Below are 27,668 nucleotides of genomic sequence, written 5' to 3' on the forward strand. Positions count from 1 at the left end.
TCTGGCCAAAGATATTTTAGTTTGAGAAACAGTTAATACAGTTTGGCTATTGGAGGGCTATTTGTAGATTTTAGTAGGAAACAGGACATACAGAAAAAGCATGGACTTTGAATGCAAACCTAAGTCTAGATACTGCCTTTAACTTACTGGTTGTGTGATTCTAGACAAGTCGGTTAACCTCTTTGGGCCTGCCTTCCTCTTTTGTAGAGAGACTACTTACTTCATAAGGTGCTTGTATCAGTGCATTAATTTTACTGTATATAAAAAGCCTGGCCCTGACCCGTGTGGCTCAGTGGGTTGGGTGTCATCCTGCAGACCAAAAGGTCACTGGTTCAATTCCTAGTCAGGGCACATGCCTTGGTCATAGGCCCAATAGGGACATGGGAACTAGGTCCCTGGTTTGGGGGATGTGTGAGAGGCAGCAGGTCAATGTTTCTCTCACACATCAATGTTCGTATTCCTCTCTGTCTCCCTCCCTTTCCCTCTCTCTAAAAATAAACAAAGTCTTTAAAAAAAATAGCCTAGCCCCAGTACTTGATACCAGGTTCCCAATAAGAGTTTATTTTCTAATACTGCTCTTGTCTTCTATTAACATAATAGGATAAGAGACCAAGGCCATTAAAATGTATGTATTTAATAAGTTATTGAGTCACATTTATTATACCAATGAATTAAGATAAATAGAATTAACCTCACATTTAGATTATAGGTATAGGAGGGGAAGGAATTCAAATTGAAAAAGGTTAGTGCCAGAAGACAATTTGAAAATATTTAGGCCAAATGCTTTCTCTTATAAGAGTGGGGGGGGGAGGAATATGTAAACATCTGTGTTAGAATAGTTTACCTCAGAAAATCATGAAAATCCAAGTTCTAATTATTTCATAATAAAAAGGTTTTTAAAAAAATAAGTCAGCCTTCTGTCTTGGCTAAGAGCTTCAGCGTCTTTGAGGGAGGGGCTATGCCAGGTCTGTCCATACCACTTCTAAACCCTGGGTCCCCTGTCAGTAGTCTATAAAGTCTCATTTGATCTCTAAATTGTTTGCTGCTACCTTTACTGTGCAGCCGTTCTGCTGTGTACGTAAGTAGGCTGACTTCCCAATAGATGGGAAGTGACTCAGCTATAATATGCCTAATGCACTTCAAGAAGTGTTTTTCAGAGTGGAGATTCTACTAAGGTGGGTGCTATCCCAGACCAACCTAACCAGATTCTTTAGGGCAGAGCCTAGGAATCTGCATTTTAAATGTGCTTCCTCAGTGGTTCTCTTTATTTTATTTTTTTTTAACTTTTTATTGATTATGCTGTTACAGTTGTTCTATTCCCCCTTTCATTCCCCTCCACCCTACCCCCCATCCCCACCATTACCCCCCTTTAGTTTATGACCATGTGTCTCAAGTCCTTTAGATTCTATATTTCCCATGCTATTCTTGCCCCCCTTTCTATTTTCTATCTACTGTCTATGCTACTTATTTTCTGTACCTTCTTCCCCCTTCTCCTCCTCTCACTCCCCTGTTGCTAACCCTCCTTGAGATCTACATTTCTATGTTTCCACTCCTGATCTAGCTGTCCTTTTAGTTTGCTTTTGTTTTAGGTGTGGTTGTTAATAACTGTGAGTTTGTTGTCCTTTCACTGTTCATGTTTCTTTAACTTCTTTTTCTTAGATAAGTCCCTTTAATATTTCATATAATAAGGGCTTGGTGATGAAGAACTCCTTGAATTTGATCTTATCTGAGAAGCACCTTATCTGTCCTTCCATTCTAAATGAAAGTTTTGCTGGATAGAGCAATCTTGGTTGTAGGTCTTTGGATTTCATGACTTGGAATACCTCTTTCCAGCCCCTTCTTGCCTGTAAGGTCTCTTTTGAGAAATCAGCTGACAGTCTGATGGGGACTCCTTTGTAGGTGACTGTCCCCTTAGCTCTTGCTGCTTCTAGGATTCTCTCCATTTTAATTTTGGCTAATGTAATTATGATGTGCCTTGGTGTGTTCCTTCTTGGGTCCAACTTCTTTGGGACTCTCTGAGCTTCCTGGATTTCCTGGAAGTCTATTTCCTTTGCCAGATTGGGGAAATTCTCCTTTATTATTTGTTCAAATACGTTTTCCACTAGTGGCTGTGCCTTTCCCCCTTCTGGTACCCCTATAATTCGGATGTTGGAGCGTTTAAAGATGTCCTGGACGTTCCTAAGACTCTCCTCATTTCTTTGAATTCTTGCTTCTTGACTCTTTTCTGTTTGGCCATTATTTGCTTTCTTCTGGTCCACTCCATTGATTTGAGTCCCAGTTTCCTTTTCATTGCTATTGGTGTCCTGTGCAATTCCATTCATTTCAATTAGTTTCGCCTTCATATATTTGTCTAATTTGTGGCTATAATCAACCAGTTCTGTGAGGATCCTGATGACCAGTGTTTTAAACTGTGCGTCTGAGAGTTTTGCTATTTCTTCATCGCTTAGACCTATGGGCTCTGGGGCTTTGAGATCTTCTTGCGACATTTTTGGTCTGTTCGTGCCCTTTAAGTGTGAGGAGTGGAGCCTTGGACTCCCAGGTCACTGGGTTTTGATGCTGTATGTGGGGGCGGGGTCAGAGCGGGGGAAATGGTGGCGCCCTCTGCTGTTTTGAGCCGCTGGGTGAGTAGCAGAGCCTTAGGTGGTTCACCAGGGCCTGGCCACTCAGAGTCGCTGGGTTATGAGGCTGTATGTGGAGGTGGGGTCAGAGCAGGGAGATGGCGGCGCGCTCCACTGCTGCGTGCCGCGGGGACCTGCCGGGCTCCACCCTTGCCTGTCCACCCACACACAAATGCGCGATAACAGTCAACACGCAGCACCGCTCCCCGCTCCCCCCCCCCCCTGTCTCCCCGGGGTCGCTCGCTCGGTCGCTCACTAGGTCCAACCCTGCGCCTGGATTCGAGCTTTCCTGTGCAACCCCGCTTCACAAGCCACTGGTTTCACCCCTTACCGGTCAGGCTGAAGAATTTGTTGTTAACGGACTTCCGAAAAGTTCAATTTTCCGTGTTCTGGCTGTGTTTTCTGTTGCTAATATTTAGTTGTCTCTAAACTTGGTTGTGTGAGAAGGCACGGCACATCCACCTATGCCTCCATCTTGGCGGAAGTCTCGGTTCTCTTTGTTTTAAGTAAATTCTTCAGTGAATGAGAATCACAGACATAGGAACTTCACTTTTAGCAATTTCATGCATACTAATTCTGATTAGGGTTTCGGGGAAATAAATAGTAGCTTATATTTACAGGAAGACTGTGACATGAACCTTTTTTTAGCTTTACCTGCTTTTCTTCAAGACACCACTAGATGGGGCCTATAGGCCAGCTCTAGTTTATATCCTTACCGCCTTGATTAACAGGAATTTGGCAACAAAGCACAACAAATCTCAGCTAAACTGAATAGGAAGCTTTGTGTATAGACCCTGGTGAACCACTTTTCCGTCAGTGTAATCAGTAAAGGCCTGACCTGATTTCTGACGATGCTTAAACATCCTGATACACAAGCCAAATGACCAACTCAGTAGCACTAAAAATCTAACAAAAAGCTAAACTGGGAATTTTTTTTAATGATTTAAATTTTGAATGAGTGGGGTATTCAATCAGAGTTTCAAGTGAAAATGAAGTATCAGCTATACTTAGAATCTAATTTTAAAGTCTTCCTGGCCCTCCTTGGGTAATTTTATTTATTAATGCTTGATTTCCATTTGAACATAGAAACAGAACTATCATATATAGATGCTATATGTTATTAGGAGCTGTTATGCAAAAAGTTTTCAATATGTTGCCTTGGTGACATGGCTTAAAATGAAATCCATTTCTTAGTTTTTTTCTGTTGTTGGGCATGGGGTGGTGGAAAAACCATGGACCAGTACATGCCATCGGGCATGCTTTATTTTACATGCTGATAGTCTCAAAGTAGGTCGCGCAGCAGGCAAAAGGACCCAGTGGATTGTGGGAAGAAAATATTTGAAATTCTACTAATTTTTTTACCTGCCAAAGACAATTAAGTTTCATTAATATCTAATAGGTAGACTGACACTGTTGCATACAGTCATTCATACATCACGTTTCATGTCATAAAAACAATATGAGGAAACAGTGGGCAATACATGTGTAGAAGAGTTGATAGGGATGCCATCACTGTTATTCATTTTCACCATATTATAGCATTCACTAAATGCCTCTACTGCCTCTCAGAAAACATATTAGCATCAAGACTACATATTGTTAGGTATTCGAGGTGTGTCTGGAAAAAGGTCCAGCCACGTTAATATGATGAGAACAAGTTTGTGCAGCATTGGTGTAACCTGGCAGCCAAGGAGAGTGGACTGTAATGCCTATGCGTGAGCAGTGATGACTTCTCTGTACTAGTCAGTGGGAGTGGTAGATGCCATTGAGTGAGCATGTGCACTGTGTGGCTGTCACATTCAAAATGGCTTAGCAAGTAGTGCAGTGAATCTACATCAAACTTTGCATTAAGCTTGAACATTTCTTGCAGAAACTATTTGCAGCTATGGGCAACTGGTGATTGGCAGCTTCATCATGACAACACACCCAGTCATGCCTCACCTCATACAATATTTGATGAAACATCAAATCACCCAGGTGACTCAGCCCCACTACAGTCCAGATTTTGTGCCCTGCGACTTCTGGCTTTTCCCAAAACTAAAGTCACCATTGAAAGGGGAGAGCTTTCAGACCATCAGTGAGATTCAGAAAAATACAATGGGGCAGTGGATGGCGATAGGGAGAACTATGTGAAGTCCCAAGGTGCCTACTTTCAAGGGAACGGAAGCATCATTGTCCTGTGTACGATGTCTTTTTTGTATCTTCACTAAATGTGTCTCTTTCATAGTACGTGGCTGGATACTTTCTGGACAGACCCTCAGATTAGGCAGAATTAAGGGTAAAGGTTAATAGGTTACTTTCACCAGCCATGGCTCCAATCACTGTGAGCCTGGTATCCTTAAGGCTTCTCTATTGGAAACAACATAGTGATGAGGAAGAATGAGCATGTTTTTTTCACTGGCAATTAGAAGACATTACATTTAGAAGAGTACTGGAATTATACTCTTCACCACTTAGAGAAAATAATGGTAAGCCTCACGGTCTCAAAACTTACAAAATAAGGAAAATATATAAAGAAATGAAATATAGGACTCATAATATTTGTCTCTACACCAATCTGATCATTTTTAAGCATTTTAGGGTTTTTTTTTAATATTTGAAACAAAAGAGTTCACCAAAAGCAAGTAAATTGGGCAAAACTTTAGGAAATGGTAGCCACTCAACTACTGAAGACGTTTGTAAAACCAAAATGGTGCAGAGCATCTCATGTAGTCATGCTACTACATTATGCATTTCAAATCTATTCCATTGCTCCCCAGTACCTTTTGATAGTCTAAATTGTGCTTTGCCTTGAGTTTAAGGAAAAAAATATAGCCCTGGCCGGCATGGCTCAGTGGATTGAGCGCTGGCCTGGGAACTGGAAGATTGCCAGTTTGGTTCCTGGTCAGGGCACATGCCTGAGTTGTGGGCCAGGTCCCTGGTTGTTCAAGAGGCAACCAGCCAATGTTTCTCTCCATCCCTGCTTCTCTAAAAATAAATAAATAAGATCTTTAAAAAAAAAAAAAAAGGACTCCTGGCCAAGATGGAGGCATAGGTGGAAATACTGTACCTCCTCGCACAACCAAATTTAAGGACAACAAAATTTAGAAACAAAAACACAACCAAAACAAACAAAATTGAATTGTACCAAAGTCCGACAACAATGAACCATTCATCCAGACCGGTAAGAAGGGCGGAGTCGGTGGCCAGCCAAGAGGGGTCGTGGCAGGAAAAAGCGGTAGCTGACAGACCAACCCAGGCGCACAGGCAGCAGTTGGCAGATCCCAGGTGTGGGGTGGCAATGGGCAGACCCAGTGGGCACAAGGTGGCTGGCTGACCGCAGTCACACATTCATGTGCAGATAAACCAGACAAAAAAAACAGACAGTGAGACAGACCACACAACTCAGGGCCCCAGCCAGCAATGGGAATTAAAGCCTAAAAGCACCAATTGGAAAAACTTTCAGGGGTTGAGGTGCCAGAAGAGACTCTCAGCCTCACAGGAGAGTTTGTTGGAGAGACTCAGAGGGTCCTAGAACATACACAGCTCACCCACCTGGGAACCAGCACCAGAAGGGCCCAATTTGCTTGTGGGAAGCAGCAGAGGGGACTGAAATCTGAGAGAGAGCAGAACAAATGCCATTGCTCCCTCTCTGACCCCGCTCCCATATACAGTGTCACAACCCAGGGACTGGGTTGCCCCACCTTGGTGAACACCCAAGGCTCTGCCCCTCATACATAACAGGTGCAAACAGACCAAAACATTATGGCTCAAGCAGAACAGCTCAAAGCCTCAGAGCCAATAGTTCTAAGCAACCAAGAGATAGCCAACCTATCAGATGCACAGTTCAAAACACTGGTGGTCAAGATGCTCACAGAAATGGATGATTTTAGTCACAAATTAGATTAAAAAATGAAGGCTACACCAAGTGAAATGAAGGAAAATGCACAGGGAACTAATAGTGATGGGAAGAAAACTGGGACTCAGATCAAGGGAGTGGACCAAAAGGAAGAAAGAAACAACCAAATAGAAAAGAAGGAAGGAACAAGAATTCAAAAAAATGAGGAGAGGCTTAGGAACCTCCAGGACATCTTTAAACATTCCAACATCCAAATTATAGGGCTTCCAGAAGGGGAAGAGAAAGAGCAACAAGTGGAAAAGTTATTTGAATAAAAATAAAGGAGAACTTCCCCAATCTGGCAAAGGAAATAGACTTCCAGAAAGTCCAGGAAGCTTAGAGAGTCCCAAAAAAGGTGGACCCAAAGAGGAACACACCAAGGCACATCACAATTATATTAGCCAAGATTAAAATGAAGGAGAGAATTCTAGAAGCAGCAAGAGACAAGGGGACAGTCCCTACAAAGGAGTTCCCATCAGACTGTCAGCTGATTTCTGAAAAGAGATCAGGCAAGGAGGGGCTGGAAAGAAGTATTCCAAGTCATGAAAGGCAAGGACCTACATCCAAAATTGTTCTATCCAGCAAAGCTTTTATTTAGAATGGAAGGGCAAATAAAGTGCTTCTCAGATAAGGTCAAGTTCAAGGAGTTCATCATCACCAAGCCCTTATTATATGAAATGTTAAAGGGACTTATTTTTAAAAAGGAGTATTTTAAAAAATATGAACAGTGAAAAGACAGCAAACTCACAGTTATTAACGACCACAACTAAAACAAAAGCAAACTAAGCAAACAACTAGATCAGGAGCAGAACCACAGAATGGAGATCACATGGGGGATTAGCAACAGGGGAGTGGGAGGAGAAGGGGGGAGAAGGTACAGAGAATAAGTAGCATAGACAGTAGGTAGAAAACAGACGGGGGGAGGGCAACAATAGTATAGAAAATGTACAAACTAAGGAACTTATGACACATGGACATGAACTAAGGTGGGGATGGGGGAGCGGGTGTGCAGGGTGGAGGGGAATGAAGGGGGAAATGGGACAACTATAATGGCATAATCAATAAAATATATAAAAAGAAAAATGTAGCTTCTAGTATATTTTCCTGAAGTAGAAACAATTTTTATTTTGTAAACATATAATAATACTAAAAATCAAACTTCCTTGAAAGTCTAGCAACTTAGAAATTAAGATCCAGTAAGTAAAATCTCCTGTACTCACTCAATTTACTCAGTACTATAGCTAAAAATAGTGAACTTTGCTTGGTTCTAACAGCCCCTCTGTCCTCAATAAAATACTAGTTTGCAAGTTAGTCACCAGTGGCCCTTAAGTCCTAAATTAGTGCTAAAACTAATTTACCATTTGAGAATTCTACCAGAGCTCCAAATACAATCCTATAGATTAGAAAATGTTAATAACTGGTGAAGAAAACTGGAAGTTGTTTTTCCCTTGGATTAGTTTTTTTACTTACTTTGGATTAATTACTTACAGTTATTAATATTCTTAAGCTATCTGACATAAATCATTTGTTGGAAAAGCCCCAAGAAAGTATTTCAGCACCAAAGCCCGTTGTGAAAATCTGGAGTCAATATTCCTTGAATTTCAGATGACAGGCTGCCTCAGACTCTGCCTTTGATAATCTGCCTCTTATCAAACATTTATTAAATACTAAGCGCTATGCTAAACACTTCAGACCCTGTGGTCACAATCCTATGAGGCAGGTTTACTACCTTTAACTCACAGATAAGGAAAACGAGGCTCAAAGAGTTGAACCAAATAAAGTACATGTGGCTGAGCCAGCATTTGAATCGATTCAGATTCTGAAGTCCACGTTTGTAAATACTAAACTATAGTGCTCTCTGTTCACAGAAACGTCTTCCACTCCATGGACCACTCCCTGTTATCCTCACCCACCCGACAGACCACACTGAAGCACTCAGCAAAATGCCTTGCAAAATGTGAAAGAGGCCTAATTTTTGTCCTGGTAACACAGGACATGCATATTTTCCCATATATTATTCTTATCTTGAAACACCACTCACGTTTCTTAACCTGGTAAATGGAAATTTACTAGTATGGTTAAATTGCCACTTGGGACTTCTGGCCTAGTTAAATGCCACCAAGCCCTCCTTTCTTTGAGAGCCCTTTTGTGACGGTGGACAACACAAGCGCATTGGCCATTTATCTAGGCCCAGATTGTATTTATGATTTAATGATACAATTCCTTCATCTTTTATTTACTGGAGTAAAGAATATATCTTATTTTTGTTTCTCCTCAGACCTCATATAACATTAACCCTCAACAAATATTTCCTGAATAAATACATGAACCCTCATCTTCTACCCACACCATATAAAACCTCCCCCAACTGCCCCAATTCCCATGGTTTCCTACCAGTCCTTATTTTTCACTGTTTGGTTCTTGAGGGAAAAATTATTTTTCTCAGTTTTACAATGGTTAGGAAAGAAAAAGCACTAGAATTATTAACTTGCTTCATCAGCATTTATTTTCAGTCAGATTTTGTGCTACATTATGTAAATTTTTTTGCTCATTTAGCACCACTTTTGCATGTATGGTTCTGTATGTTGCTTCTCCCTAACAAGAGTACAGTGTCTAAGGGACTTCCAGCCAAGAGGGAGGCATAGGTAGACACATTGTGCCTCCTTGCACAACCAAAAGAAGGACAACAACAAATTTAAAAACAAAAAAACCCCAGAAGTGCCAGAAAATCAAACTGTACAGAAGTCTGACAACCATGGAGTTAAAGAAACATCCATCCAGACTGGTAGGAGGGGCGGAGGCAGCTGGGTGGAGAGGACCTGGGGCAAGGCAGCAGCTGGCTGAGTGGGTGGTCTCACATTTGCCTGCTGATAAACCAGGAGGAACAACTAAGGAGCAAGACAGACTGCACAACCCTGGGTTCCAGAGCAGGGAAATAAAGCTTCAAAACCTCTGACTGCAGAAACCCGTGGGGGTTGCGGCAGCAGGAGAAACTCCCAGCCTTACAGGAGAATTCATCAGGGAGACCCACAGTGTCCTGGAATGTACACAAAACCACCCGCCCAAGAATCAGCACCAGAAGGGCGCAATTTGCTTGTGGGTATCGGGGGAAATGAATGAAATCCAGCAAAGAGTGGAGCAAGTGCTATTGTTTCCTCTCGGACCCCTCCCCCACATACAGTGCCACAACACAGCAGTGTGGCTTGCCACACCCTGGTGACAGACCTAAGGCTCTGCTACTTACTATGTAACAGGCCCTCAGAGACAAAAAATATATATATGGCCCAAATGAAAGAAGAGATCAAAGCTCCAAAAATAGAACTAAGCAATGAAGAGATAGCCAACCTATCAGGTGTAGAATTAAAAACACTGGTAATCAGGATGCTGGCAGAATTGGTTGAGTATGGTTGCAAAATAGAGGAAAAAGTGAAGGCTATGCAAAGTGAAATAAAGGAAAACTACAGGGAACCAACAGTGATGGGAAGGAAACTGGGACTCAAATCAATCTCCAGCTCCATGAACTGAAACATTCCAGTTCTCAGGTACCAGCAGAGTTTAGCATTATGGTCTCTGTGAAGAACACAATGCCCAGTCATATCTTTCCTCAGAGCAATATTAATAAAATCAGCTCTTACCATTTCTTTGACATTCTTTTTTGCTAATGTCAAACAAATGAGCAAAAAGCTCTCATTAGCCCTTGCTAATATCGGACGTGGCATGTGTTGAACCTGAAGCATTTACAGAGGTTATAAAACCGATCCTAGCCACAGAAAAACAGGCATAAAGCACTCTTTGTGAATTGCTCCACTTTTTAAGGTCTATCTGGCCTCTGAACAAGCTGCATTTTGCAGAAACATCAGGCTTTGCATGAAAATCAAGATTCCCACATTGGGAGGCGATTGAAGGATCTCCCGCTCATCAGCATGCCCAAGACAGGCAGCCGAAGGTTCCGGGAAGCGTCAAAGGGGCAAACTGCACACAAGTGGAACTCAGAGAAACAAACCGAACCTATCTTGGCACCAGTTAAGTGCAGTTTTAAAAAGGCAAAATTATCTGCTTACTGGGTCAGAGGAAGGAAAATGCAATTATTTGTCCATAAGCCACGAAGTGATATCTTTACTTTGGTAAAATTGATATCAAAGGTACTGGACCTAAAGAGATCGCCTGTTACCTCTCTCTTACAGAAAGCAAAATTTCACTACATCTGTACCTCTGTTCAAAGTGCCATATACTTTAAAAGTAACTGGCATCCTCCCTCCCCTCCCTGCCAGAACCAGTTACCCCTGTTCTCCTTTAACTCCTGTGGCTGCTGAACACGGTGCTTTCATTGTCAGAGTCCTCAGGCTGCCGAATGAGCCGAGGGTTTCCAATGAGAAAGAATGTGGGCCGGCTGGCAGCTCCTGGGCAGCCAGGTGGTCCCTTGGGGAAAGATGCTCCGAGGAAACAGACAACGGGCCTCGTCGTCCTCCTAAATCAAGACCCACAGCCCCTTTCATTAGAGTCCTGCAGATTACAGGGAGGGATTGAAAAAGTGGAAAACATGGGGAAATTATAAGCCAGCCAGCCAGAGATTTGGGTTGGAATTATTTCCAGGCCTCATGTATTCAATCATTTATTATTTGATTCATTTATTCAGCAGTTACCTGCCCAAAGCCCACTAGGGCCAAGGACAGATAGGTAGGTACAAGAGATTTGGTGCTGAACCAAATAGAGAGTGTTTACCCTATGAGAGCAGTATTCCAGTGCGGGAGACAGCCAGTAAAAACTACATGTATAATTGTTATAGACTGAGTCGTGTTCCCCCACCAAAATTCGTACTGGAAATTCTAACCTCCAAGATGACTGTGTTTGGAATTAAGGCCTTCAGTGAGGGAATTATGGGTAAAAGAGGTTGTAACGATGGGCTTCCAATCCCATAAACATCAGAGTGCGGAGTGTGCTGCCTTCAGTAAGAACTATTTGATGAAACTATTGTTAAGTGTAAATGAAATGAGTTGTTACAAAGTGCTCTTCTTACAGTGGATTATGGCCAAAAAAGATGAGAGAACACGATAGCGTATGACTTGCACCAGGCTGCATAAGTTTTCCAGACCCCCGGTTTCCTTACACGTAAATGGGGAATAATTATAGCACCTGCCTCACAAGGTAAGGTGCCTGCTACGTAGTGATGCATATGCCAATAAATGTAGATACTATCATTATTAAATGGAGCAGTTTGGGTGGGAGTTTGATAGTAATGACCATGCTGCTTTGATTTAGTTAACAATAAACATTTCAACTTCAGAACCTCCTCCAAAGTGTTCTTTAAAAGCACCAAAGAGCCAATAAGGAAGTAAGAGATTACAAAGCAGAAGTAGAGAAAATAAGAACATTAAGAGGTAAGTGAACAATGGTGGGTACTTTTGCGCAGAAGGCATTTGCCAAACCTAGAGAAACTGAACTTCAAATTTGATGACCCCCGCCTCCTCTTAAAAGGAGATCCACTCCCCATAAAACTGGGATCCCCAAAGATCTGCATCCTCAGGGCAGAGATAAAGAAGAAAACTTACCCCACTCTAAGCTACTCAATTTCTAGAGGACCTCAAGAAAAGTTGTTTTGGAAGTTAACAGGGAAATGGGGGGAAAAATCCCTTATAGGTTGTCTCCACAAGCTTACGGCCTTGTACAGGGTTCAGCAGAAGTAACGTCTGCTTGAGTGTGGTTACTAGGGTAATAATACGGGTGTAATAATTTATAGTTTTAATTTGAACATTTCACTTAAAATGTCATGTGGAGTGCTTCAATGTGATATTGTTATGTTACAGAATTACATGCTTATGATATTATAATAAAAAGTGGTGTTATTTGTGCTGGACCCTGTAGCTAAGCACCCCTCATATAACCTAGGTAGTTTCAAAACACTTCAAGTTCAATTTAAATCAGAGTTGGATTGGTAATACACTTAGATGCCTGGAAGAAAGAAGTAGGTGTGAATTTTTTCTGGAGGAACACACCTTCATTTAAAGCCATGTTCTCAACAAGGGGCAAGAACTTTCACAGAAAATGTATCAGGGAAAATTAGCAGCTCAGAATAAAACAAACAAAGCATGAAGGAAACAAGGCACCATGAGGGAGGACCAACAAAGATAATGACCAGAGGCTTATTAAAAAATAAAATATTGACCTGCGAACCAGACAATTGCAGTTCGATTCCCAGTCAGGGCACATGCCAGGGTTGCAGGCAGGTTCCCTGCAGGCCAGTTCCCAGCAGGGGACGCACGAAAGGCAACCATACATTGATGTTTCTCTCCCTCTCTCCTTCCCTTCCCCTCTAAAGATAAATAAATAAAATCTTTAAAAAAATAAAAAATAAAAAAATAAAATAAAATATTGAATTATCAAAGTTATTTTAGAAAACTACTGTTTAAGAAATAAACAGTTCACTTTTAAATATATGTAGAAACTAAAAACTATTAAAATTATAATTTAACAGGGTTTTTAAAAAATAATCAAATAAAATCTCTAGAAAGAAAAAATAGTAATACTAGTTAACATTAGAGAGTTACTGATCAATTTTAACAGATTGAATTTAGGTAAGGAGAGAACTCATGAACTGGAAGGTAAATTGGAAAAAACCATTCAGAATACAGCCAGGCATCTTCATGACAGGGATACGTGCATTCGGAGAAATGAGTTGCTAGGCGATTTCATCACTGCACACTCCACGGAGTGCGCTTACACAGACCCACACGGTGCAGCGTGCTACACACACAGGCTATGTGGTGTGTGTGGCCTATCAGTCTTAGGCTACACACTTGTACAGCATGTTACTGTACAATGAATATTGTCGGCAGCTATAACACAACAAAGTGTTTGTGTATCTAAACATAGAAAAATTACAGTAAAAAATGTGGTATAAAACGTTAAAAATGCTACACTTGCATGAATGGAGTTTGCAGGACTGGAAGTTACTCTAGGGGAGTTAGTGGCAGAGAGTGAAGGTGAAGAAGGTTGGGACACTGCTATACACCACTGCAGACTTTATAAACGTAGCACTTAGGCTACACTAACTTTACTTTTAAATAGTTTTCCTTTTTTTTTAAATAATAAATTAACCTTAGCTTACTGGTAACATTTTTACTTAGAAACTTTAAACTTTTTTTAACTTTAAAAAAAAAAACACCCCTTTTGCAATAACACTTAGCCTAAAACACAAACACAAGGTACAGCTGTACAAAAACATTTTTTATTCTTTTTTTCTAATTTTACTTGATAAATGTTTTAATTAAAAATTAAGAAATATACACATTAGCCTGGACCCACTCAGGGTCACCGATATCACTGTCCTCCACCTCCACAGCATGTCCCACCGGAAGGTCATTCTGGGCAGTAACACACCTGGCGCTGTCATCTCCTATGATGACAAGGCCTTCTTCTGGGACCTGAAGGACCTGCCTGAGGCTCTGCCAAAGGAGTCATGTTTGCAGAAATATGTCCACGACAGTTTGCTTGGTTTGTTTTATTTGCATCCTAGATTTGCTTATAAGCAGATAATGCACCATGAACACTTTATTAACTCTGTTAAGGAAAATCTTTTGTTTTCAGGGTCCACGTTTTCAAACTTTTCAAGGAATTTGTTGAGTTCTGCAAAAGCTTCTGCTAAACCCTTTTCTGTCCATTGTTGGTGGGCGGGGGACAGTTCTTTTTCTTCTGAGTCTTCCTTTTCTCTTGCCTCTTCTTCAGCTGTGTGCTCCTGTTCCAACAACTCATTAGTCAATTCCTCAGGACCACGTCTGGGAGCCCTTCGGTGCTGTCCTTACCCACACCCAGGTTAAAAGCAGCTCATCTTGTTTGCTATCTCAACCACAACCTTGTTGATTTTTGAAAACTGCTCATCCTTGGCAAATTCTTTGAGGTCATTGGACCAAACTCTCGAGAGTCTTCTTCCAGATGCCATTCATACACTCTTTGGTGACACTGCCCCAAACTCAAGCAACGTTCTTGATGCAAATGCTGTAACTGCTCCAGGATTGCATCAGTCTCTTCCTCAGCTGCAGCAATAGCCTGGACAAAGGTCCTTCTTAGATAGCAAGTCTTCAAACCTACTGTAACTCCCTTTCTCTTTTATTTTAAAATATTTATTTACTTATTTTTGGAGAAGGGAAGGGAGAAAGAAGAAGAGAAATATTAATGTGCGAGAGAAAGATGTATGGTTTGCCTCTTGCATGTCCCCCATCAAAGATCTGGCCCGCAACCCAGGCACGGACCTGACTGGAAATCAAATTGGCGACCCTTCAGTTTGACACCCAACCCACTGAGCCCACCAGTCAGGGCTAAAGAGCTGCTCTTGATCCATTGGTTGGATCAAAGAGGTGGTGTTTGAAGGAAGAAACACCACTTTGATTTTGGGATGAAACACACCAATAAAAGGAGGATGTCTGGGAGCATTATCAACAATAAGCAGAATCTTGTAAGGTATGTTACTCTTCAAACAGTACTTCTCCATCTCCCTGGCAAAGCAATTCAGGAGGGCGTCTTGGAAGAGGAGCTGGGCCATCCACGACTTCTCATTGCCCCTGTAGTGCACTGGCAGTGTGTACTTCCTGATGTGCGTGAAGGCCTGGGGTTCTCACTGTGCCGGATCACGGAGGGAGTCCATTGATAGCCTGCAACACTGCTCTCAAGCAAGACTCTGGTCCTGTCCTCAAAAACCTCCAACCAGCATTGATTTGGCTGTCTTTTCAGGCATCAGTTTCCAGAACAGAGAAGCTTCATCTGCACTGGCAAGTAATTTTCTTCCACAATCGGCCTATCTAGAACTTGCATACTCACCACTCACTTCCACATTATGTGATGAGTAACAACCCTTGATTCATTTAAACCACCCAGACCTAGCAGTAAGTTCAACACCATAGTTGCATCTAGCCTTTTCTCTGAAGATGACAAACTTCTGCTTTGGCCAGGATCATCGTAGTGCTGAGAGGGACACACTTCTGTGTCTGGCCTTCACTCCAGGTCATCAGAAGCTCCTCTCTGTCTGACAGAGGCCTTCCCAGATTTTCGTTAGTCTACTCACCTCCAGTGAGGCAGATCCTTCCGCAGCTTCTGTCACTCCGTTCCCATCCTTCGGGTTGTAGCTCTGGAGGAATGGGACACGCCTGCCTGGCAAGCTCACTTACCACCTTGATCATTTTTAATTTTGGTTATAGGTCAGTCACCCAACGTGGCCTCTCACTAGCAACATTAGCAGTGGATCTTGCACACTTAGGGGCCGTGATGAACAAAATAACATGAGATTAAATCAAGCACAAGAGAAAATGATGCAGTCAAAACTCACAGTAAACACAAGATGTTTGAGACTGTGGCCAGTATAACACAGCACAGTTTTACGACAAACTTTTTTCATAAGTGGAAAGAGGACACTCTAATATAATAAAAAGTATAGTAAATACATAAATCAGAAAATATATAAATCAGTTTATTATCAAGTAGTATGTACTGTACACAACTGTATGTGCTATATTTTTCTATGACTGGCAGTGCAGGTTTGTTGACAGCATCACCACAAACACATGAGTAATGGGGTTCGCAATGACCTTATAATGGTTACATCACTAGGAAGTTTTCAGCTCCATTATGATCTGATGGGCCCACCATTGTGCATGTGGTCTGTCTTTGACCAAAATGTCATTATACGGTGCACGACTGTACAACAGAAAAACAAAGACATGGGGGGCAGGAAATCCAAGGTGAGTGTAGAGAAAATGAGACGCAAACAGTATTTGAAAAGATAATTGTCCAGAACAGATGAAAGACATGAGGACACAGGCTCAAGGAGTCCAGCAAATCTTAACATACATAAAAAGAAACATATCATATTAAAACTGCAAAACACGAAAGATATAGACAACAATAAAAGCAGCCAGGCTGCAGGAAAGAAGGCATGTTTCTGTTTAAATGAGAGAAGTTGTGTTGTTTCAAGTGGGAGAATGGCTGAAGGTATGAATACAAATGTTGAGGACCAAAAAGGTGGCCCACTGTGGACAGAGATCGCGACTCAGCATCTTGCAAATTTCCTTTTAGTTTGCCTTTGTAGTGTAACTAGTTTCCAGGGTTGCAGGAAGGTAGGGCTATAAACACAAACTGGGTTCCACCAACTCAATGCATCCCGCCAAACTTTTTCTGCAGCAGTGCTTTGCTTCAGCCACTTGCTTTGGAGATGTCAGGAGGGTTAGCTGTGGAGGTGGCGGCATGACTACTTCAACAGGGTGCCCTTGAAGGCAAAGTCCAGGGAGGCTGAGGGACTTCCTCCCTTCCTGGTTGTAGCAGAAGTGGGAGCTCTCCTGGCTCATCAGACGGCAGTGCTTATTGTGCAGTCTTTCCTGGAAACAAGTCGCAGGGGCCTGAACTTCTTCTGATGAGTGCGTACACATCTAATTTCCTGTGGTCAATCCTTTTCTGCTTCAGTTAATATTTTCTGATTCTCCAAACCAAACTCTGATTGATAAACTACAAATTCTAAAACTCTGTATATTTTTCCAGATTTTAATCTGTTTTAAAGAGGTTTTTTGAAATGTTTACTCAGGACTTTTCCTATCGGTTGAGAAACTTAGTTTAATAAATAATTACCCTTTGTATTTATTTATTTTTAGAGAGAGGGGAAGGGAGAGAGAAAGGGAGAGAAACACTGATGTGTGGTTACCTCTTGCACGCCCCCCAACTAGAGACCTGGCCCGCAACCCAGGCATATGCCCTGACTGGGAATTGAACCGGTGACCCTTGGGTTCACAGGCTGGCACTCAATTCACTGAGCCATACCAGCCAGGGCTGAAGTTATTCTTAGTCTCAACATTTACACATGCTACAAAATGTCAATTTATTTCATCTCTTAAGGAAAATAACTGTCTCTGAGCTTCAATATATTCTCCCTTGTGCAATAATGATCACTGTTATTCTGTTAGTTTTCAAATAATTGAACAGAAAACTCATAATATGGCCATCTGATACTCCAAAATGTTAGAATTTTCAGTATTTTTATTTTCCAAACATTATTTTAAAAGAACATTAAAAGCATCAGAAATACAAATCTGGCCTAATGGTTAACATCAGAACAATTATAAAATGCTTGAAATATACACATGATTTGCATCACAGTAAAGCATTAAGAGAACCGATTAATATTCCCTGATAATTAGTCGTACTCCACTGAATTCTCATTACTTTTAGTTCTCATTTTAGCCCTTATGGAGAGAGAAGTTGTATCTGTAGACCTATATCTGCAGATGCAGACATGGAGGAGGGCTAAGAACCTAGCCCACATGTACTCCATGCAAATGAAATCAGTCATTCATCAGTAATTCATCATTGATGAGCATAAAGAGACTGGAGGCCTCATATGCACATACTTAGTTTTCTTTACACTACAATCTATACCCTCCCAAAATGAGTCAGCTCAAAGGTCACACAGGAAACCTGTCATCTTTAATTTTACAAGTAGAAATTACTTTAAAAAAATCTTCTATTGAATCACATTTGAAATGCCTGGCCACAAAAGAAACACATGCCTTTAAAAGTATGAAATATCTTCTTAATATTATTAATTATGAAGCCATCTGGCTTATCGGGATAAACACCAGGCTCTTATTTTAGAGAAAGTCTGATTTCTAAATTGCCACAATTCTTCAAATGTTCTTGGGAGAAGATACTAGAGCTCATACTTCTGTGTTCAAAAAAGAGATAATACACTAACCTATCTCATGAGAGCATTAATAAATGAAAACAGAATTATAGTAAAAATAGAAAAGCACAATTGAAATAGGTCATAGTAACTTCCAAAAATAGCATTCAATTACCAAAAAAAAAAAGAGTGGATATTTTCTTTTATTATAAAATTGAATAACAAAAATAAAGAAAGAAGGTAAGAGGAGAGCCCTAAAAGGTAAATTAAAAAAATTAAACCCACATCTCATACATCAATTTCAGAAACAGAAATGACTGGCCGACACTGAAAGGTAAGAGCTGCGAGAGGAGGCTGAGCGGCTCCCAAGTCTTCTCCGTGCCTCTTACGGCCTCTATGCTTGGGAACAGCCTGCAGGGGGCGCTGTAAACTGCCGCTCTTTCATCCACAGGAATAAAAATGCCTTCCCAATCTGCAATAACGGTTCTTGAATACAATTTATAAAGATAGATTTTGTTTCTTGATGCTCATCTTGTGTCTAGCAGTTATTGTTCCAAAACTATAACAAGTGCAATTCAAATGCTAACTGTAGAATAAAAATATGTTTACATAAAAATATGAATTTACAGTTGTTATGCTAGAAATCACAGAGTATATAATAAAATTAGTTTTAGGTGTAGAAATACTTAATCTATTTTTCCTTACTGCTCATCTCCAGTTTAAGATTGATGGGAGGGAACTAACATAATATCGTTTAAAAATAGGTAAGAATTTTTCCACCACAATTATAGATAAGACAAAAAATATTTCTGAATAGTTACTTGGAAACTTTTTGTCAGATTGTTAAGAAGCCATTCTCACACAGAAGGAAAGTATAAACTGAAACATTCCCATTCTCCCATTCTCATCCTTAACCCTTCTTGGGAAATGACAAAGATCGTCCAACACACAACAATCGAGGTTTCTTTCCACGTAAGAGCATCTGGCTGAGGTGGACCCTTGCAGCCCTGACTCTCCCCAGAACAGCACACCTCTTCCAAGGGGGCAGTCTTCTTCACTCGGATTCCTGGGCATGACCATTCTGAAATAGAATGATCGCTTTTACCACAGACACACATCTTCCCCCTGGCCCCAAGCTTTGAGGGAATTTATTGAAGCAGGTTTCATGTACCAAAACAGTGCTGAGCATTCCTCCTTCACCAGCAGGTCACAGCTGCTGGTCCCTTTATTGCCACTACTTGGCAGGCCAGACCGCAATGACATTGACAGCTGCCAGCAGCAGTTAAATCACCATTATCATCCCATGAGATGCTGACTTTCTGTCCACCATGTTCACATGCCTGGTGCGAATCTACTCGTCTGTTTTCCACCAGGTTGGCGAGGTCATCAATCATCTCATTTTTCTCATCCAGCTCATTCCCAATCTCTTGCCGCATTTCCTCCTGGCGAATGATGACAGAAGAAAGGGCATCAAGGCCTGTGTCCTGTCCTTGGATGATTTTCTGCTGCCATTGCTGGATTTCGTCAAAACCCAAGCCTTTGGTCTCCTCCGGCTCCTGAAAGAGCCAAGAGTTTGGGACGCCTCACTTGGCCCCTTGTCATCAGGCTGGACCCTGGTTGTATTTCCACCATTTCTCTCTTACTGGCTTGGTTGTTGAATTTTCTCAGCAATCTCTTGTGCAAAATGGCAAGTAGAACCGTATGTGGAGAACCAGGGGATCGGAGCCACGCTGCGGTCTCCTCCCACTTCTCCGCATCTTCCTTTTTAAAAGAGCTGAACAGCTACTCGACTGAGCAATGTCTCTAGTAAGAAATAATAAAAATCATAATACTCTATTCTTGGTTGACTGCCTTATGAAAGTCCCTCATACCTGTGTATTTTTGATAAAGATCATTACAGATAATAAATTTCTGATTTTCTGCTTTAACAATGTATTATTTATTCAAATAAGTGTGCTAACAAAAAAGTGTATTTTCCCCATTTCAGTACTTCAAAGAATCAACATTTGTAATTCAATTCATAAAAATAACATCTCAGCAAAGATCAGACCCTTCCATTCTTTGAAACACCAGCTCACATATACCTGGAAGGACTACAACACTCAGATGATCGCTGTCAGTTCACCTTCTACTTTAACATAGCAGCATGAGTCATCCCTTTAAACAGATGCAGAGCATCTATTTAAAAGTTTAGTATAAAAGATTGGAACACAGGTCGGGGTACAAATCTAAATAATAAACTTTTACATTAAATCTTAGAGTATCAAGAAAGCACAAAGCAAACCAATAATAGATGCTAGTACCTCAGACCAAAGAAAATAGTAAACGCCGAATGTTTAGTTGAATCTTTGTTTTGTTCTACTACTGGTCTCACAAAAGTGAAAAAAATCAATTACTATCAGAAACAAAAAAAGTTTACACAAGATCCTCCAGTCTCTGTGACTCTAAACAGAGGGGACTGGAATCTGCCTGGCGGAAGTGCTGTCATATTCTTGCATTAAGTCATTGGTGGTGTGGTAACGCATGGCAATATAGGAGCTGGCAAATCCAAAGGAGTTTACCGGCTGTGCGCGACAGGGGGCGCTCTCTTCCCGGGACGGGCTGCTGTTGTAGACACTGTAGTACGGCTCCATCCGCGTGTTGACCGGCGTTGAGCTGCTCTGACCACAGTATTGATGTCCAGCCGAGAGCTTGGGACTGACCACACTTTCCTTCGACTGACTTGGGCCACAAGCCTGGTCCACAAATTTCTTCTGGGGCTTTGGGGACAACATGTAGGCGGAGTTTGTTTCATGATGGGAGGATTTGTTTCTGTTGACTTCGAGGTTCCCTTTGCCCATGGCTCGAAGACGAGTCTTCTGTCTGCAGCAGAAAAAACCCAGGCCTACGTACTGGAGGCACCAGAGCACTTTCCTTCTCAGCCCCGCGCTGTTCCGAGAATATATAAAAGGGTTTAATCCTGACTTGAAAAATATAAGGGTGAATCCAAACAGTTCAAACTGGTAAAGGACGAAGCTCCCACTTCTGGACAGAACCACCTGCACCAAGGAAATCCCCAGTGGAAGACAGCACACCAGGACAGACAGCACGATGATCACGCAGGTGACCACCGCTTTGGAATCCTTAGCCGTGGAGAGATTGACAGCTGAGACCAGCTGGAGCCGGCTGGCTGCAGGAGTTGGCAGCAGGTTAGGGCTCTTGGTGTAGCCATGCGTCTGCAGGTGCTGCAGTTTGTTGTAATTCTGGTTCCTGTAGAGGGCTGGCATGGTGCAGTGGGCGGGATCTCCACCTCCCTTCACAGGCGCCCCCGCGAAGGGCTGTGGCCTGGAAGCGTCCACCGTGATTACAGGGGGGCACTTTCTGACTTGGGCATTTTTCCACAGCGTCTGAGCAATCATGATGTAAGAGACAGACACTACGGCAACACAAAAGGTGAAGTCGACCACGTAGAGAGACAGAACGGCTTTCCCTTCTCCGGCAATCAGACTGGACATGGGAAGGCAGAGGTGGGACTTGCTGGTTTTCAGGGTGGCCAAGGTGGCGAGGGTGAAACTGGTGGCCCAGAGAAGCACTGTGAGGAGCAAGGTGCAGGGAAAGGAGGCCAAGTGGTTCGGCTGTTTCCCCAGCACCATGCGGAGGCGGTGCAGGGCGATCACGGCCACTGTCTTGAGGGACATGAGGATGAAGCCAGAACTGGTGAGGTGGAAGGTGAAGCAGAAAGCATCCGGGATGCTACCGACTGAGCTGAAGAATAACACAAAAGTGAACATGGGGGCCGTCACTCCACAGATGAAGAGGTCGCAGAAGGACAGGTTCAGGATCATGAAATCAAAGTTGGTTCTGAATTTCCTGAAGGCTGGATCAAAGAAGGACAAGAAGACAATGAAGTTGCCGTAAGAGCCCAGGCAGAAGATGACTGCGAGTAGAAAAGTACAGGTTACCAAAGTGGCCGTGTGGGTGAGACCCTGGGGGTCCGCCTGCAGAGCGGTGCGGTTCCCCCCAGGGAAGTGAGGCTCGGGGAGCAAGGTGGTGTTGGGGGCGTCCTGGAGACGGTCCGTTGAGTTCATCTTCGGAGAGAAAGGTCTCTTCCTTCTGTGGGAAGGGAGTCAGGGCCTCAGACTCACAGGTGAGTGATACATGACAAAAGAGACCCAAGGCAGAAAAGCCTGCACATGGAGACGCATGTCCTGAAACAGAAAGTAGAGTGATCGCATGATTTTTGAGAAAACCACGAGTGTTTGTCAGCTCTGACCCGGTGCACAGAAAGCCCAACACGGAAAAGACACACACACCTCCAAATACAATTATCCAGCTAATTTGAGGTTTTAGGACACAGTGGTTTTCCAACCAGTTTTAAGCATCACCTAGAGAGCAGATAAAAAAGTAGATTCCTGGGCCTCACCCACTGAGATTCTGATTAAAGGGTGTCCAGATTTTACTCTTACTTTTTTAATGATCTGTTAAAAGATTTAATTTTATTTTGAGAGAGAGAGGAAGGGAGGGAGAAAGGGAGGGAGAGAAACATCATTCGGTTGCCTCTCATGAGCACCGGGACTGGAACTGCAACCCAGCTGTGCGCCCTGATGGGGAATTGGACCGGCGGTGCGGGATGGGGCCCAACCCACCCAGCCACACCAGTCCGGGCCAGAGGTTACTTTCAGAAACACTCTGGTACCAGACACTGGAGACACAAGACCAAAACCTCCTGGACAAAGAGATGACAATCTAGTTGGAGACCAACCCAACTGCATAATTACAGCCTAATGGGGTAAACCAGAGGACAGCAGAGTGCTATGGAAGTGAGAAGAGGAACCTGATCCAAGCGGGGTAGAGGCTGAGAGAGGCTGACGGAGTCCTGACGAAGAGGAGCTGGGGGTGGGGGCGGGGGAGGTGAGGGCAGGGGACAGGTCTCTGTAGCAGGGCTGGGCTGAACAGCATGTGCCGAAAATATGAGCAGAGGTACTGCTGAAGTGCACTGTGGCCCTTTACATAACTAACAAGTCCCATTTCTTTCCTGAAGAAGAACCCTTTAATTGCCTTTATTTACAATCTCTTCCCTGTTTGTGATTTCTTGGCTAACTCCATACACTCCTTTGGAAAAAAACACTTTGTGTAGGACCACATTTGAAGGGAAAAAATGAAAGTAATGAAGAGTATCAGAATTATAGTTGAGATTTACAAGGTGCAAAGCACCACTTGGTAAACCTTAAACTGCCATATAAATGTGAGCTATCATTCTTCCAATGAAAGCATCATGATGAAGCAGGAGGCACCCACCCACTCACGCACGCACCCACTCACGCACGCACGCACTCCTGCAGTTTACACCGACCACGCTGCGCACACTGCACACAAGCTTTATGCCAGCTGCTGTGGGTAAAAAAGTAAGACAGCCTCTGCTTTAAAGAAAGAACTTGTTTCCCTCTTGCTCCTTTATTTTTGTAACCCTTCTCCCGCTATTTTGCAATGAGATTTAAAGTACACTCACACAAACCTTCTGTTATTCCAAATCCAAAAGCCCTAAGTGGCTTGGCACCCACCCTGTTCCCAAAGATACTTCCAAGTGGGACAGCTGAAGTTCTTCCTTGGAGCCTGATGCAGTGCTCTTGACAACTGAAAGGTATCTGCTCTCATCCAGCATTTTAGGAACAGCCAGTAGCACCGGGGAGGTCCAGGGTTGATGTTCAGAATATTTAACCACCAGCTCAAGCTGAGGCCTCCAGCTCTGCCAGAGGTTAACCCTTTGGGTTATTGGATCATGGGATGCAGAGGAAGGGGCTGGGTCAGTGAGGGGTTACTGGGGGCTCCAAGAAGCAGCTGCGGACCACCCAGTGTTAGAAGCCGCTCAGCCTTCCGTAACGGGCATGGCTGTGCCAGTGACTATCAGACAGAACTGCCGTCCTGGGGATGCCCACGTAACTGACTGGTGTCCTTCACGAAGGGAGATGATGATGTCTTCTATGTTCACAGTGGTCGGCTGGGATGGGTCATGGCAGCAGGATGAATGTCTCCTCTGGGAAGTGAGGCTGGCTTTTCTGTACTTTCCTTACAAAAGTTCCGTGAGAGAGCAGAATGCAACTCCTGGCCTTTGGTTCCTTAATGATTAGAAATTTAAAAATAATAATAATGGGCAGCTTATTGTTTTCACTTTAAGATTGTGGTAGTTTCTGAACACTTTTTTGATACATGGTGAAAAAGATACCCTTTTACTGTGTTTTTTTATTGTTAATTAGAGGATTGGGATTAACTGATGAAAAGAGAAGTGGAAGAGAAAACCCAATGTGAAGAGACAGGAAGGACAGAGAGGCAATACTAATGTTTATTACAAACTCTCCTCCCCACCCCCGACCCCAACGCCAGTGGTTTCCTCTTTGGAAACAGGGAGAGGAGCAAGGGTGAAGAGGGAAGCAGGGATGTAGTTTGGGGGAAATCGGAAGGGTGAAGAATCTGGAATCAGGATGCTAAGAGAAACACTGAGTAAGTGGACAATACTGAAGAAGTGGAGGGGGGAAAGTTTTGAGGACCCCCCAGCTAGGAGATGTTTGGAACTGGAGTTGTCAAAAGGAAAATGAAATGACAAACCAATATTAGTCAAAGGTAAGAGGCAGGGGGAAAGAAGATTTGGAGCAGATGAGGGGCAAACTGCACTTTCTGTGCAGTTATCATTTTTTCATCAACTAAACGTTTTCCTAATGGATTACAAACTAACAGAGACTGCGAGGTCAGGAATGCAACGATCAGCATCATTACTAGTGTGTGAACTTCGCTGAGTGCTCATGATGTGCCGCCCACTCTTCTTAGCGCCGGAGTATTGACTCCTCACAACTCTGAGACAGCTACTCTAACTTATCTCCATTCTATGGATGAAGAAACTGAGTCGGAGAGGCAACGCCCAACTTCAAGTGGTAAAGCATGAATCTGAAACAGGCAGTCACTCTCTAAAACCCACACTTCACCACGAGGCAAAACAGAACGGCAAAGAGGTTAAGGGAAGGACCCAGATCAGAAGACTGTCGCAGCAGGAATAATTTATTGGGTGCTGATTAACTGCCAGGCGCTTATACTGGACGCTTCCCACAAGTTATCAAACTTTATTTCATTCTCAATATAATTCTACCCAGTAGCTATTGCAATCTCTTCCCAAGTCAAAGTTCTTGGAACCCAAAGTTTGAATACACACACTAAACATACTTCTGTATACATTTTTGTCAAAGTTGATAATTAGGGTTCTGGTATAAAGTAATGATAAATCACTCCTATTGGGATAATTTGGGGGGAAAAGTTAGCGATCAGAGGCTGAAGAGAAAAAGGAGGGAAAGCAGAAGACAGAATAGAAGTAAAGGTTTTGGCAGAGAAGGTTGAGGAGAAATAAAGGAAATGGAGGGTAAGTAACCCTAGGTCCTCGGACTAACTTCGGGACTGCAAGAAAGAGGAGGCTGAGATCACAATTTGGAACAAAGCTGTCAAGACAGAAATACAAAACTCCTTGATGTGAGGAGGAGGTAAGTGAGTAGCTATCTGCTGTGACTAAATATTAAATATTACTAACTTTTTTCAATGACAGCATACAAGCTACTCTTTATCTCTAGGACCATAAATAGGTCCTGGAGAACAACGTGATTAATATCACAAACCCAGAAAAATTTTAAGTTGGAACACCTGTCTTAAGCAGGCATATTAGCTACAAAAACACGGACTGAATTCATAACACGTGCATCTTGTTACAACTGAAGAGGCGGGATCTTAAAGTAACTAGTAAACAAGGAATTGTAAATATAAATTTATTGTACTGTGACAGTGATTTCACCTTAAGACGTGTGAAGAGTCTGGTAATTTAGTGTGTTGTCTTAATATGTTAGTACATTATTACATTTTATATGAGCTTTCCCGAGTCAACTCGGGACCTAGATGCATTTTTTAACTCAGAATGCCTTTCGTTTCTCAAGGACGGGCATTTTCCGAGTCTACCCCTCACACATTGTATCATTATCCCATTGTATTTACACTGATCCGGAAAACCTCAGGGAAGTTGGATGACTTGCCCAAGGTCACTAAGATTCGAGCAATATTTACCTTATTTCAGAGTTCAAGCTCTTCGTCTCCAGCAGAACTACCTCTGGAAGGCCCGGAGCAGCGGGTGGGGTGGGGTCAGTGGCTGAGGGGCGTGGGGAGGCTGTGGAGCACCCCCCACCCCCACCCCAGTCTAGGTATGCAATGGAGATGGGGTGGGGCGCCGGCCCCTGCCAGGGACTGACGACGGGAAGGAGCTCCCGGGGTGAGTTAGGTAAGGAGGGCCTAGGCCGGGCCAGGAAGCTTGCAAGACTCCCGAGAGGGCTGGTGGGGAGAGGAGGTCTCAGCCAGGCCATGGCCGGTGGGGAAGGAGTTCCACGGCCACAGCGGGCCTGGCAGAAGGGCGGGCAGGGGCCATGGCTGCCCCCCGCCCCCAGCTGCGCCAGGACTGCAGGTGCGGAGCTGCCAGGCCTGGGCCAGCGCACCGCACTCTTCGCTAACCACCCCCGGCTTTCCCGGGCCCCGACCCTCCCTGTCCCTGCGGAGACGCTCCCTGCAGGGGCCCGCGGCCTCTCACCTGCCCGGTGGCTGCAGCGGCGCCCCTCCTCCTTCATCTCGCAGCTCGGACCCCAGCTCCGAGCGCCGCCCGGGAGGAGGCAGGGCCCGAGGTACCGTCGCCATCGCCGCCGCCTCCGCGCATCCCGGGCGCCGCGAAGAGCCGGGGGCGCAGAGGCGCAGTCACGGAGCCGCGGAGGGCGCCGCCCCCTGCGCCCGACTCCCAGGCCGGGGCCCCGCCTGCAGTCGCGGGCTCAGCACCTCGCGGCACGTCGTGCGTTGGGGGGCCGGCCGCTCCCGGTTCTGCACGGGCGCGAGGCTCGCCGTCGAGAGCCCAGGCTCCTTGATACAGGCTGAGGCTGACCGACGGGAAGGGCAGGTGGACGGGGTAGAAAGAGGGGGAGGGTGGGGGCCCACAGCGACCCCGGGGTCTCGACCTCAGACCGATGGCACCCGCATTATCCGCAGTAGTGGCCCTTGTCTGCCCCCGGCCTGGCCTGGGGGCGTCCCTGGGCTTCCAGGGCCGCCAGTGCGCCTCTCGGGGCTCAGTACGTTTTCTCCTAAATTGGCATCATTGTCCAGTTTCGTCCTTTGAAGGTTAGAATTTGAGAATCAAGCCATAGTAACAATTTGAATCAAGCCAACTTTATATAAAAGATTTTTTTTTCTCTCCGCCCTCTGAAAGTATTGAGTTTACTAAAGGAGCTCAGCAAGGGGAGTTACCAGAAAACGACCGCAAAGCAAAAAGAAACTACCCACGTAAACAACCAAGCCAAGAAATCGTGGACGTGAATGTGAAATGTTAAAAACCATGGAAAGCAGTGGCGGCAGGCACGCGGCGGGGCACATTTTTAGTGAGCAAGGACGGAAAACCGAAACTACCAGCCGCTTGCTCTGCCAGCGCCCACGCATCCAAAACAATGAACTTACAAAGAGGGTTTCATTTTAGTCT

The 27,668-nt window shown here is 43.7% G+C and overlaps 1 protein-coding gene across 4 annotated transcripts; it reads right to left on the reverse strand.

Annotated features, from left to right (window-relative positions):
• Nucleotides 1–19,946: 19,946 nt before the first annotated feature.
• Nucleotides 19,947–27,003, reverse strand: GPR75 (G protein-coupled receptor 75). Of its 4 annotated transcripts, XM_053667107.1 has the most exons (4): nucleotides 26,739–27,003; nucleotides 23,692–24,246; nucleotides 22,093–22,338; nucleotides 19,947–22,007 (listed from the first exon to the last, which is right to left on the reverse strand). In XM_053667107.1, the coding sequence occupies exons 2-4, from the start codon at nucleotides 23,783–23,785 to the stop codon at nucleotides 20,596–20,598; spliced, it is 1,752 nt and encodes a 583-aa protein (XP_053523082.1). In that variant the 5' UTR covers nucleotides 23,786–24,246; nucleotides 26,739–27,003; the 3' UTR covers nucleotides 19,947–20,595. The 4 variants fall into 4 exon arrangements, with proteins under 4 accessions (XP_053523082.1, XP_053523083.1, XP_053523084.1 ...); XM_053667108.1 differs by lacking the exon at nucleotides 23,692–24,246 and having other exon boundaries at nucleotides 26,739–27,002; XM_053667109.1 differs by lacking the exons at nucleotides 22,093–22,338; nucleotides 23,692–24,246 and having other exon boundaries at nucleotides 26,739–27,000.
• Between the last annotated feature and the right edge of the window lie 665 nt (nucleotides 27,004–27,668).

The sequence above is a fragment of the Artibeus jamaicensis genome, unplaced genomic scaffold (assembly GCF_021234435.1).
Source record: "Artibeus jamaicensis isolate MK-2021 breed Jamaican fruit bat unplaced genomic scaffold, CSHL_Jam_final contig_465, whole genome shotgun sequence".
In the NCBI taxonomy this organism is placed as follows: Eukaryota; Metazoa; Chordata; class Mammalia; order Chiroptera; family Phyllostomidae; genus Artibeus; species Artibeus jamaicensis.

What these genes read in the sequence shown, in the direction of transcription:
- GPR75 (XM_053667107.1), bottom strand. Translation starts at nt 23,785, where the DNA reads ATGAGAGCAGATACCTTTCAGTTGTCAAGAGCACTGCATCAGGCTCCA. An exon ending in GAAGTATCTTTGGGAACAGG is followed by an intron (nt 22,339 to 23,691) that starts GTGGGTGCCAAG and finishes TTTCTGTTTCAG; the next exon opens with GACATGCGTCTCCATGTGCA. An exon ending in TCACCCACACGGCCACTTTG is followed by an intron (nt 22,008 to 22,092) that starts GTAACCTGTACT and finishes TCTTTGATCCAG; the next exon opens with CCTTCAGGAAATTCAGAACC.